The 12,997-nt window shown below is 39.8% G+C and overlaps 1 protein-coding gene across 5 annotated transcripts in view; it reads left to right on the top strand.

Moving 5' to 3' along the window:
• Nucleotides 1–11,499, top strand: part of LOC137288234 (mycolipanoate synthase-like) — a 30,982-nt gene extending 19,483 nt beyond the window's left edge. For all 5 annotated transcript variants that reach the window (XM_067820682.1, XM_067820678.1, XM_067820680.1 and 2 more), the window contains 3 exons: nt 267–448; nt 556–730; nt 1,134–11,499. In XM_067820682.1, coding sequence (XP_067676783.1) covers nt 267–448; nt 556–730; nt 1,134–7,768 — 6,992 coding nt within the window. In that variant the 3' untranslated portion in view covers nt 7,769–11,499. The remainder of the gene's footprint in view (nt 1–266; nt 449–555; nt 731–1,133) is intronic.
• Nucleotides 11,500–12,997: the final 1,498 nt, after the last annotated feature.

Raw genomic sequence — 12,997 nt, 5'->3', positions numbered from 1 at the left:
TATTTACTACTTGTTTTAGTCACAATATGACTGAAATATTGCCGATGTGACTTTAAATATTAACTCACTCACTCACGCATTAATCACGGAATATTATGTGGTAATCACAGAAGTGCATGAAATGCATTTTTCAGTACAGTGAGAAGAGACAGTTGCATGATATCATATTTTCAGTAATTCAAACACGACAGACACCACAGGAAGCAAAAGTTATTATAATTCCGCCAGAATCTATCTATATATTTCTATACATAATACACTTTCAGGTGACTGTTCTATGGCAATTTGTGGAGGTGTGAATTTGTTGATTCACCCAGCATATTTTATCAAGTTAAGCAAAGCTCAGATGTTGTCCCCCACTGGACGGTGCCGCGCTTTCTCAGCAAATGCTGATGGTTACACCAGAGGGGAGGGATGTGGAATTGTCATCGTGAAACTCTTTAGTCAAGTGAGTATACTGCTCCATTATCACCGATTAGATAAGCTTATGCAGTGACTCAGAACTTAGATATCAATTCTGGCAATATGGACCTCTATCCCATTACTTTCATTCAGGCTTTGCATGATGGTGACAACATTTGGGGGACTATTGTCACGGGGTTGAATCAAGATGGTCGCCAGGTTACGCCCATCACAGCACCATCAGGGAAACAACAGCAAGAACTGCTCAATGAAATATACACACGACACGGGATCGACCCGACTGAAGTAGACTATATTGAAGCTCATGGTAAGTTATGATGGAACGTTTTGTATATTTTGAGGCAAGTCAAAGTCAAAGAAAAATTGAAACCCATGGAGAATTCCACTCATTGTCTAAATGTTTACCACTAACTTCAATGTCAATATTTCTTTCATATTCGACAATTTGACCTGAACCTCAGAAGATATGTGGGTATATCTTTGGTTAACACTTGTATTTATAAATGGCTAATTACATAAAGGAATGAAGCATTTCCTTACGTTTGCAATATGTCAGATTGTTGTTCAATGTTGAAAAACCCAATGTTTTGACAGAACTGAACTCGATCTCGCAAAAGGATGACAAAATTCTGAGTAAACAACCCATTTTGGAGATCACATTTAGTTCATTCCTCAATCTGAATCTGAGCTTGCGAACAACATCTCTTCAGGTACCGGGACCAAAAGAGGAGACCCAGTAGAAGGCACAGCTCTGGGAACCTTCTTTGAGAAGTATCCTCATCAGCGTTATATGGGCTCTGTGAAGACCAACATCGGCCATCTAGAAGGAGCTGCAGGTGTTGCCGGACTCATCAAGGTCCTGCTGATGATGAAACACAACACCATCGTGCCATCCCTACACTTTGACAGGCCCAATGAAGCAATAGACTTTGGCAGGTTTCAGTTTGTTGTACCAACAGAAAATGTTGACTGGAATACTCATAGAAAGATTGCATGTGTCAACTCATTTGGATTTGGGGGTAGCAACAGCCATGCTGTGATAAAATCATTTACGATAGCGACACCAGTTATGAATGATATTGCCGTACCAGTTTGTTTTTCAGGCTCCAGTGAGAAAACGTTATACGAGTCAATAGCAAAATTCGCTGAAAATGGTACCGGTTCTTCTTTCAGTGCTGTTGCTTACACTTCATGTATAGCAAGAGAACATTTTTCATTCAGAAAAGCTTTCTTTGCAAACAATCATGTTGTTCTGAAATCTCAAATAGAAGAAGAGTTACAAAAGAGAAACCAGCCATCTTTTTCTGAAAAAGAAAACACTGTATTTGTTTTTTGTGGCATGGCGACAGCCTGGGAAGGAATGTGCAATGATCTCATCTCCAAGAATGACCAGTTTAAGGAAAGCATTTTGGAAATTGACAAATCCCTCTCCAGGTTTGTTCAGTGGTCCCTGATGAAGCGGCTCCTTGAATGTGATGATGTAAATGATCCTCTGTTTGGTCCAATAGCCATTTTTGCCTGTCAGGTGTCTCTCGCTCATCTGTGGGAAACCTGGGGGGTGAAGCCCGTAGCTGTTGTAGGTCAGTCAGTTGGGGAGGTGGCTGCAGCACATGTTGCAGGAATCCTGTCCTTGGATGAAGCTGTGAGGGTCATCTACCACAGGACTCGCATCCTGGCTGAAGCCACGGGAGGAAAGATGATGCTTGTCCGAAATGTTGAGACAGAACAAGTAAAGGCAGCCTGTAGGAAAGTTGAGAGTACGATAGATGTAGCTCTTTATTACAGCCCAATCTCGTGCACTATCAGTGGGGATGAGAGGTCCGTTCTTTTAGTCAAAGAGGATTTGAAGCATTTCACAGGTGGTAATGCACTGTTTCATGAGCTTCCTGTAACAAGTGCATTCCACAGTCATTTTATGGATTCAGCAAGAGTTCAGCTAGATGAAATCTTATCTGATATCAAGACATCTAAGATGAGAAGTAGATTTATCTCGACAGTTGATCCTGATATGGATGAAAGTACAGTTATGTCAAAGACCTATTGGGGCTTAAACGTAAGAAGTCCTGTTAGATTTTGTGATGCAATCAAAAGTGCTGCACAAACATCCAAAATGAACATTTTTGTTGAAATAGGCCCACGGACTGTACTGAAATCACATCTAGGGGACATTTTCAGAGATTCTAGCCTCTCCGTCACATCCATTCCTTCTCTTCATGTCAAAGCGACCTACGATGACATTCTCCAGTCACTCATCTTGTTGTATGACTATGGCGTTAACATCAAATGGGACACTTTCTTTCCTGATAAGATGCAAAGAACAAGCTATCCATCTTATGTCTTCAATTCCAAGCCCCTGTTAGTGGTGTCAGTAGATAAACAACAGGAGCTAAAGGGCAGGAAAGAAACTCAAGGAGACCATTTGTTCCTCAAAGGCAGCACCGAATCTGGTTCAGTTAGCTTAGTCATTGACCCTCAGAGATTCAAGAGTGTTTTTGAACACAAAGTGAAAGGAGTCATTATCCTACCGGGTGTTGTTTATGCAGAGGCAGCACTTGCATTAGCAAGAATGATTACCATCTACCACTTGTGTGTAATCAGTGTTTCTGTGACCTTCAAAACCCCATTCGTTATGAAATCAGGAACAGTGACAAATCTTGATATTGAACAGTGTAACACTATGGGTGACTCCAATACTTTGGGTACATTTCTTATAAGGAAAGGAAGGATAGTCCATGCAGAAGTAAAAATAAAACAGACACCTGTGGATGACACACCAGACAGAGTGGAACTTGGGCCAATCAAAGAACGATGTAGACACTACATAACTGGACAGGAAGTGTATCACCATTTAGAAAACAGTGGTTTCAGCTACGGGAAAATGATGTCGGTCATCTCAGGTAGTCAAATAGCTGAAAAGGAAAGTCTGACCTTACTTGAAGTTGGTTCACAGCTCCAGGCAGAGACACACAATACAATTCTTCACCCTGCAGTTCTAGATGCCATGCTCCAAGCTTCTGCAACTGTCACACCTGATATGAAAGATACGCTTCCATACTCTTTGGAACGCCTGACAGTCAAGAGAAAGATTGACAAAAGAATGTTTGTGTATTTGAAAGTGTTGCAAGAAAGTGATGTGTATGTGTGCTATAGACTCTCGCTGCTGACATCTGAAGGGTATGTCATTGCACACATTGGGAAATTTACAGTGAAAGCCATGGCCCAGGATACATTTGATGTCAGGAATGTAGCATACACAATTGGATCAGTAGTTATTGAACCTGATCATAAACTTGAATTTGACAAAAACGCAAACTTTGCCGTGTTTAGTGATCAGACATCTTTGTCAAGATCTATTATGCATCCATTGGTAGTTCGTGATATTTCAGTTTTACATAACAATGGGTATGGTCCCGACCTGGTAATGTCATCTGGAATAGTAGTCATGTTTCAAGCCAAGCCTCGCATCGTTGCCAATGGAATGGAAGTAGAGAGAGAATTGGAGGAGAAAATCATGCCTATAGTTTCTCTGATAAAAAACATGTCTCAGCATGCCATCAAGTCACCCTTGCTCATTGTCACTTTGGCATCTCCATTTGACAATGAACATCAAGATAGGAGGTCTCATGTTCGCGCCTGCATTCACGAAGGTATTCGGGCATTTATTAGATGTGTCCGAAGGGAATTCCCAAAACTGTTTGTAAAATCTCTGGATATGAATATTGGAAACTTGGACCAATATGATAAAACTAAGATAATGTCTGCAATATTGCAAGTTTTGAAAGTCAAAGATCATGCTGAATTTGAAAGCCTTTGTGGAAGTATATATGAACAGAAGTTTGAAAAGGAAAACATCTCTACACCTGCGTTTAGACTGGACGGAAAGAGCACCAGGCTGGATACTATTCTTGTCTCAACTTCTGCGGAAGAAATATCACAGCCTTTCTTCACAAGATCAAGAAACAAGCAAGAAAGGGGCAAAGATGACATTTTGCTCTGTGCACAGTGTGTAGCAGTTCACTCTAAATTCCTGTCGGAACAAGTTCTGTTTCCTCTTGACAATGGGGACTACATGGGAATCAACAAGGGAAATCCTGTAGTTACATTTGAATCAACTGGTTTTGCAGTAAAAAGTAGCAGAAGAAAGATGTACATAGCCTGCTATCCACAACAAGTGAGACATGAATTCTATGTCCCAATGAAATTTGTTCTGAATGTCAAACACTTAGGAGGTCATTTTGAGACAGGATTTATGCTGAAGTTGTACTGTCTGTGGCGAATGTGTGGTGAGTGCAGCATGAAAGATGTGGTGATACTTTATTCACACCAGACAAGGAAATATGCTGAAGTGATGGAAATGATATTGTTGTCAAAACAAACCAGGACAGTTTCTTTACTGACTCCAGAGGAAATACCAAGCCACAAAGGACATCATGTGCTCATATCAACTACTCAAATTACAACAGAACTAGCACAACAGATTGTCCTTGCATGGGGCTGTCTTGAACAGCTTATATTTTTAGAGAAACTGATGTCAGCCAAAGTGATACATCTCCTGAAGTCTGCAAAGCCAAGGCTAAAAGTAGCAACAGTCAGAACTCACGAACTACTTGCTTTAAATCAAATGGATGAACACATCCCAAAGTTGTACACATGGATAAAGAAACATAACCACAATATCATGAGGATAGGTGTTTCTTTCAAGGATAGCAAAGACATAGCATTGAAGCACCAAAGTGCGCCGGTCAATATTGCAGAAATCCTAGAAACATGGGAGTTCAGCTTGCAAGAGAACAACAACAGTGTCACCACAACACAGTTAAAGGTACCTGAGATTCTCTTGTTTGACAGAAGGGGAATGTACCTTGTTGTGGGTGGAATGACAGGACTAGGTTGGGAATGTGTCTTGTATCTGGCATCCAAAGGTGCTGGGTGCATTACTATTATCAGCAGACGTAAACCTGATCCAAGCAAACAAGATGAAATGAAGTATGTGTCCCAGATGCACGGATGCATTGTAACATCTCAGTCAGCTGATGTCCAAGAGATCAAGGAAATAGGATCAGCTTTGAAGAAGCTAGAAACCCGTTTCCCTGCATATTCTTTGAAAGGAGTTTTCTTTGGAGCTGCTGTTCTAAATGATGGAGTTCTTTTAGATATGACTCGGGACAAGTTCAAGGCAGCTTCTTCTCCCAAAGTTGCTGGATCCTGGAACCTGCATATCCTGACAGATCATCTCCCCCTGGACTATTTCGTGCTGTTTTCATCAGTAGCGTCTGTCTTTGGAAATGCTGGACAGACAAACTATGGTGCTGGGAATGGATTCATGGATGCCCTAGCTCATGTCAGGCGGCAAAATGGCAAGTGTGATCAGACTGTAAACTGGGGTCCTCTGAATATGGGCATGCTGCAAGAAAGACACATAAAACAAATGGAATCGTTTGGATATTTTCTGATACACAAGAGAAGTATACCAGACTGTCTCACACACATCCTCATGTTGAATAAGCCACAGATCATTATGTGTGGTCTCCATTTGATAACATTTGGACAGAAACTCCGCAGGGAATCCAATCTGGAACTGGAGTCTCGATTTAAATCAGTCCTGTCTCCATTTAAGACAGCAATATCCTCAGCTACACCAATTACTGAGGAAACATTCAACTTTGATGAACTGAGGAAGATGCCAAAGGAAAATGCTGTGGCCAAACTTGTGAAGTACGTGAAGGCTGTGGTGATTGATGTAGCTATGATTGATGAATCCTCACTAGATGTGGACCAGGGAACCAGAGATCAGGGAGTTGACTCAATGAATTTCATGCAAATTACTGGGAAAATCATGGATGATACACACGTTCAACTGTCATCAACAAAACTGAATGTTGAAAATGCTTCAGTAACAGAAATTTCACAGTACATTTATGATGGTATCATCAAAAGCAATTATGATAAGACAAATGAGCAGTCGCTTCATATCGAATATTCATCAGAGTCTGACCCAATCCTTACCCCAGGAGAACAGTTTGTTTTTGACAACTACATGAGAGACCCAAACCACATATCGCATTTACTGATTGTGGAATTGAAATTTCCTGATACTAGTATTCTAGAGCCAACGTCTGTCAAGAAAATACTCCAGGAAAACGTCAGACGACATCCAATCTGCAGGACAACTTTTCATGATGCGAATGGAGAAGCCCGAAAATCAACTCTGAGTCCCGAGGCAGATATTGACTATAGGATATGTGATTCGACAAATCGTTCAGATGTTACTCGCCTCACAGAAGAGCGGTTTTATCTTGATCGCCAAGGTCCAATACGATTTGTCTTTGTGAAAGGAAGTCCCCCTCGTCTCATCATTGTCTTTCACAGAATTGGCTTTGACCACCAGGGAATTACAATTTTAATTAACGACTTTATGAATATCGGGCTAGCATTCTCAAAGGGCCAATCTCTAAGCGATGTACAAACGGCTCCAGATGTGCCCATTGGTCCAGAAATAAGGACAATCCTTCAACCAAGATATGAAGACATTAAGAGATATTGGATGAAAACACTCGAAACAGTTCCATATATTTCTTTTGCTGACAAAACAAGATCATCAACACCGCAAATGGACAGTATAAGTGAAACAAGATTTGTGTCAGCTGATCTGTACCAAAAGCTTAACTCTTTCACTGACAAAGAAGGGTTGTCGAGGTTCAAGTGCCTTGTGGGACTCGCTCAACTTCTCTGGTCGACCAGAGCAAATGGTCAGAAATTTGCTCTGTCAACATATGTCGATCAAAGAATCTTTAGCCCGAAGTTAACAACATCTGTTGGAAGAGGTGTCAATTTTACACCACTGTCCTGTGAAGTAAGAGATGATGAAAAGTTGACGGTTATCACATTTCTCAGAGAAAACAGTACCGTGCTTGAGAAGTTTATAGAAAATGGCATATTTCCTTTTGGAGATCTAAAGCATTTCCTTCCAGAGGATCACTACAACAACATCATGACGTCCTTTGTCACATTTGGAAGTGATGAGATGAGGAATATGGGTAAGGGACATGATATGCATGGAGATGTCAGTGATACTGTTCGGGTGAAAGCATTATTTGGCCCTAACACAGAACTTTATTTTGACATCCTCAACAGGAAACTGTCCAAGAAAATAGGCATTGCTTTGTATGCCCGAAAAGATTGTTTCACAGAAAAACGCATTGATATGATCCTCAACGCATATTTCGGCTTACTTGAGGACACTGTAGCAAATCCACAGATGACAGTCCGGACGCTACAATCTAAACCATACATCACCCAACTTCAAGACAAGAAACCAGCCACTCATCAAAATGTGAAGTTGTAGCATATATGATAGGCATTGTCTACATTTTTAGTGCATTGATTTCCTGCACTAATGCCAGCATTGACGTGAAAGAATGGAACAGTGTAAGGAAAACAGATATAGGCACACTGCCATGTTATCCTCAGAATTTGCATATGCATTATGTACATAGGTTACGGATCCCTAACAATGGTTGCTTCTTTGAATTATCTTATGTCGTAGTGATTACTCAGTGAATTTGAAATGAGATGTGTATCTGTTGATCCATATCACGCTGAAACCCGTTCCATACCTTTCTGGCCGAAAGTATATTTATTTGGGGTTCGTTAATGTGAAAGAACTACTATCAAGAGAAGTAAATAAGTGATATATGTATTCCGTGTGAGCTGAATCATTGCAAACAATAGGGCAGTGAGAACTATGAACTGGTCACTCAGTATATTCGTATTGTAGCATGTAATACATGAATATTATAAGGACACTTAATGTTTATCGCAGCGTATTCTCATCTTCAAGGTGTATTGTTAGACACATATTGCCAGCATGTCCTACATCATGTATACTTCTATATATAAATCTAGTCATCACAGTGTATTGGCTGATTTGTAGGTTCCTGCATACAAAACCTTGTTTTATCCGTCTGTGACAATGACTTTCCTTTCATGTGTGCGCACGCGTGTCCGTGTGTATTTCCATTTTATGCTCAGAATGTATATATGCATTATGTACAAAGGTCACGGAGGATTCCTGACAATGGTTGTCTCTTTGTATTATTTTATTCCGCAGTGGTACTCCATGATTTTGAAATGAGACGTTTGTGTGTTCGTCTGTATTACGGGCAGTCTGTCTGAAAGTACGTATATTTCAGGTCCATTAATGACAAGGAACTAATATAAAGTGGAGTAAAAAAGTGACACATGTTTATACATTTCTATTATGTGTAAACTGAATTATATCAGACAGAGCACTATATGTTTTTTCGCATTGTCTTCTCATATTTAATATGTATTGTTTGACACAGATGTGCAGCATGTCCTACATCATGTGTATATATGAATTCAGATGTCACAGTGGATCTGTTGATGTAGGTTACTTTAAACACACGCATGTTAATATTTTATTATCATTTTCTACATACGTGTAGAAGGTGGTGCAATGCTCTAATATGCGTAGGGCATTTTTGTTCGTTGTGACACAAATTGCAAGCATGTCCTACATCATGTGTAGTTCTATGCATGAAGTCGGAGGTATCTAGTGGGTTTGATAGTGTAGGTGGCATGCATTTTTCATCATTATTTTCTACATTTATGTAGAAGGCCATATTCCAATGTGTGTAAGGCAGCTTATGTATACACCTCTATTTTTTTCATATCATTAATTACTTTACACACATTTTATCTGTCAATAGCAATGGCTTTCTCTTTATGTGTGCCTCAGTGCGCGCGCGCGCGCGTGCGCGTGCGTGCGTGTATGTGTCCGTGTCAGTGTGTTCATGAGTGCATATGTGTGACATTGTTCTGTTATAGTGACATTTTCTCTGTGCACCAAATTACGGAAGTGTTCATTACCGCTTATAACAAATAGACATTAACTGCATGGTCTCAATTCTTAATACATGCACACCATTCTCGTTAAGGTTATGTATCTGCAGTACAATGGAGTACAAATGTTAGCAATATATATAAAAAACAGGAAATAAAATGTCTCGGATCAGGCATATCGGATGTAAATCATTAGGTCACGCATTAATAATTATATAAATGACGTAGAAACTATTGCAGACTCATTGAGACATCTCAGTACCCCCTTTTCAACAATCTTTTCAGATTGTCCCATTTTCAGTTTTCGGCTCTGTATATACCTTTACCTTTTTTCCGTCCAGTTTAGAAGTTAGATTTGGAATTTATCAGTGGAACAAAATTATTAAGAATCAATGCTAAAATAAATCTACATCTGTAAACGGAATATGTTTCACAAACATATAATACAGTTAAACCTCTACATATAAATCCCTGGATATACTACCACCAAGTATCAGGACAAATTTGGGCGGTATATCAAGGGTGGACAGTACGATGTACACGCATCGGCATTATCAGTGACAAAGAACAATCACTTGGGGGTAGATAGGGCGTCTGATTGCTGGCTGTACAGGCAAGTAGCAAGTCAACTTGGTAATGAATACGCCAATTAACTTCATTTAACAAAATTGTTTTCATAGTAAGAACAATATTCTATCGTCAAAAGAAACCTATTAGCTCTTTCATTATATCCAACAGGCAATGGAGTTGGTGATCAAACGTGGCGTTATGTCGAGGGAATTGAAAGATTTGTTCTCAAAACGTTTTTTGCAAAGTCTATATCCAGGGAATTACATGTAGAGGATATCCCTCCGGGCAATTTATGGCTGTATAACCCGCTTGGCGGTATATCCAGGGGCGGTATATCCAGGTGTAACTGTACATTCCATTCATCATCAACTAGGAAAATACCCTTGGATTGGCATGAATGGTAATACCTCTCTTCAAAAACAGCATTTTTATATTTACCAGTTTCAACTTCTAACTTAAAATTACAACATCTAAATTTTGAAGAAAAAAGAAATTCTTATGATCTTAAAGAAGGCATTTAAGAGTTAGGTATTTTTCAGGATTAAGAATGAATTTGCTAGTAGTATAGAGCATAGAGTATACCCTAATAGTATAGAGATGAATTCAAGAATAAATATAAATTATCATACAAGTTTTGCTTGAAAACATTTTCAAAAGCTTTTGGGTCCCCAATTTCCTGACCAATCCCACCAAAGCCAAATCCATATTGAAACTTTGTGTAAAACCAGCTAGGGTCCCTGCAGGTAGCAAAAGTAATGCAAGTCCCCATGGTCCCTTGTAATAGTGATCTACCTTCAGTTGGCAATTTATAGTCAATTTTTATATTGTATTGCCCTCTTGTTAAACTGTTTTAGGTTTCATTACTAGTCTTAAATGAATATCTTGATATACTAGCGGTTATACTGTTCTCCGTCAACAGGGTTTTAGTTCCAAATTGTCTTGATCTACAATGTAATTATTCATTGTTCTCGTCACGATATGGCTGCAATATTGCTGATGTGACGATAAATATTAACTCACTCAGCGGCCTTAACACGTTTTGAATTCCAAATGCTGTTAGCTTACCAAATATTTTAAAACTAGCAATTTTGTTAATTTAGGTTATGACTAAAATATACTCACCAACGGCTTAGAGGATGATGTAAATCCGGCTTGGGTCCATGAAGGTAGCAAAAGTACTGTCAGTCCCTTTGGACCCTAGCATGGTAACATATATTCAGTTGTTGGTGATCTCCAACCCATTTTTATATTGTGTTGTCGAAACTATTTGTCTAGTGTAAAAGTTAGATGCTAGTTTCAATTCTCTAATAGTGATAAGATTTTACTGTCCTTTGTTGAGAGTTTCTTAATTTCACTACTTTAATTGTTAATTTATACATATTTAATTTACATGTATTTATAGTGCATTTACTTGTTTTAGTCACGATGTGACTGAAATATTGCCTCTGTGACTATGAATCTTATCTCGCTTACTCACACAAATGTCGCCATGCATGGATTCTAGTTAAAATAAGGTATGCGTGCATAGCACGCACACATACAGTTTTAATGATTATGAGTTTAAAATGTCAACAAATGAGGGGCTATTGCCTGCACTAATTTTTCTGTTAACTATTTGGTATAATAAAAAGATGAACCTAACATATGCCTTGGTTTTATATTGAAGTGATGGTACAGTTTGTGCATATAGTTGTGCATTTGGTGGCGGGTGGCCCTGTGCGAAGAGGACAGGTCACCATCAGGTGAAGTTGAGCACTGTCGAGCTCGGACAGTCCTTGGAAGGGTGAACGTGTTTGGCAGTTTGACTCCTGAGAGTTTCTAGGACGCACATGGAAAACATGAAGCACATGGGAAACATGTGGTCTCACCTTAGGCATGTGAGTTGGTTCAAATTTGCCTCTGTTCACTCAGCAGAAAATGGGTACCCGGTGAGATAAAGTCATGTAACTATAATCTTGTAGCGCCTAAGAGGCAGATATCCGGGGTAATGATAATCAGATTCTGATTATAGTGTCCAGTGGGTGTCCATCAGATGGATACTAGCCGCTGTATAAGTGAATTATTGTATATTATATAGTTGATGCATAATGAACATTACCGTGCAGTATCAGCTATGGAGGTTTGCTTATCATTCATTTACCTTCAAGAAAGTACCGTGGAATTTGTTTCTAAAGGGCGACAATCTAGACGAATTCTGAGGCATGGACGTTTACTTTTCAGTTACAGATACGCCATAACCCTGCCAGTTTCCGGTTCAATGGAGTGAAGGAACAAGAATGAGCAGAAATCAAAAAGAAATACCACATTGCCTAATATTATCATGAATTGTTAGAGTTTACGTTCTGAAGTGTCGTCGTTATTGTTATATTTTTTGTAACACTTATTCTACAATAAAAACACTTCTGGCGTAGTGGACGTGTGAAGCAGGGGAGATAACTCTGCATGTATTCTATACGGAATAATAACCTGTTTCTTCACTGCGTTGAAGCGGAAGCTGGCAGGAGTAATGGAGGCGAAGATCGTTCTGATGTACCACGAGTTGCGCTTAAAATGTTGAAGAAAACATACTTCACGTGAGTAATTATTAAATATGGCGTTGGAAGTCTGAGAGCACAACTTAGTGAGGAAATGGGAGCGTACCTTTATGGTGGCGATATTTTATTTTGACATGAAAAATATTTTTTGAACCGAAGCGAGGGAAGTTCGTTGCCAACCTTTGGTCGCTTCGCTCGCATATAAAGACCCGTGAAGGTCCCGGGGTAGAATAGGCCTTCAGCAACCCATGCTTGCCATAAAAGGCGACTATGCTTGTCGTAAGAGGCGACTAACGGGATCGGGTGGTCAGGCTCGCTGACTTGGTTGACACATGTCATCGGTTCCCAATTGCGCAGATCGATGCTCGTGCTGTTGATCACTGGATTGTCTGGTCCAGACTCGATTATTTACAGACCGCCGCCATATGGCTGGAATATTGCTGAGTGCGGCGTAAAACTAAACTCACTCACTCACGCATATATGAAGACTGGTCATTTTCTCTACGCTGCGCAATCCCATTTGCGCTATAGCTAGTATGTAGCTATTATGCCTGTAGTATGATGCAACTGCACCCCGCGCACCTCAGCAAATTGTATGGCACGTT

The sequence above is a fragment of the Haliotis asinina genome, chromosome 6 (assembly GCF_037392515.1).
Source record: "Haliotis asinina isolate JCU_RB_2024 chromosome 6, JCU_Hal_asi_v2, whole genome shotgun sequence".
Classification (NCBI taxonomy): domain Eukaryota; kingdom Metazoa; phylum Mollusca; class Gastropoda; order Lepetellida; family Haliotidae; genus Haliotis; species Haliotis asinina.
The sequence above is the reverse complement of the archived record's forward strand: the minus strand, read 5'-3'. Positions and strand labels throughout refer to the sequence as shown.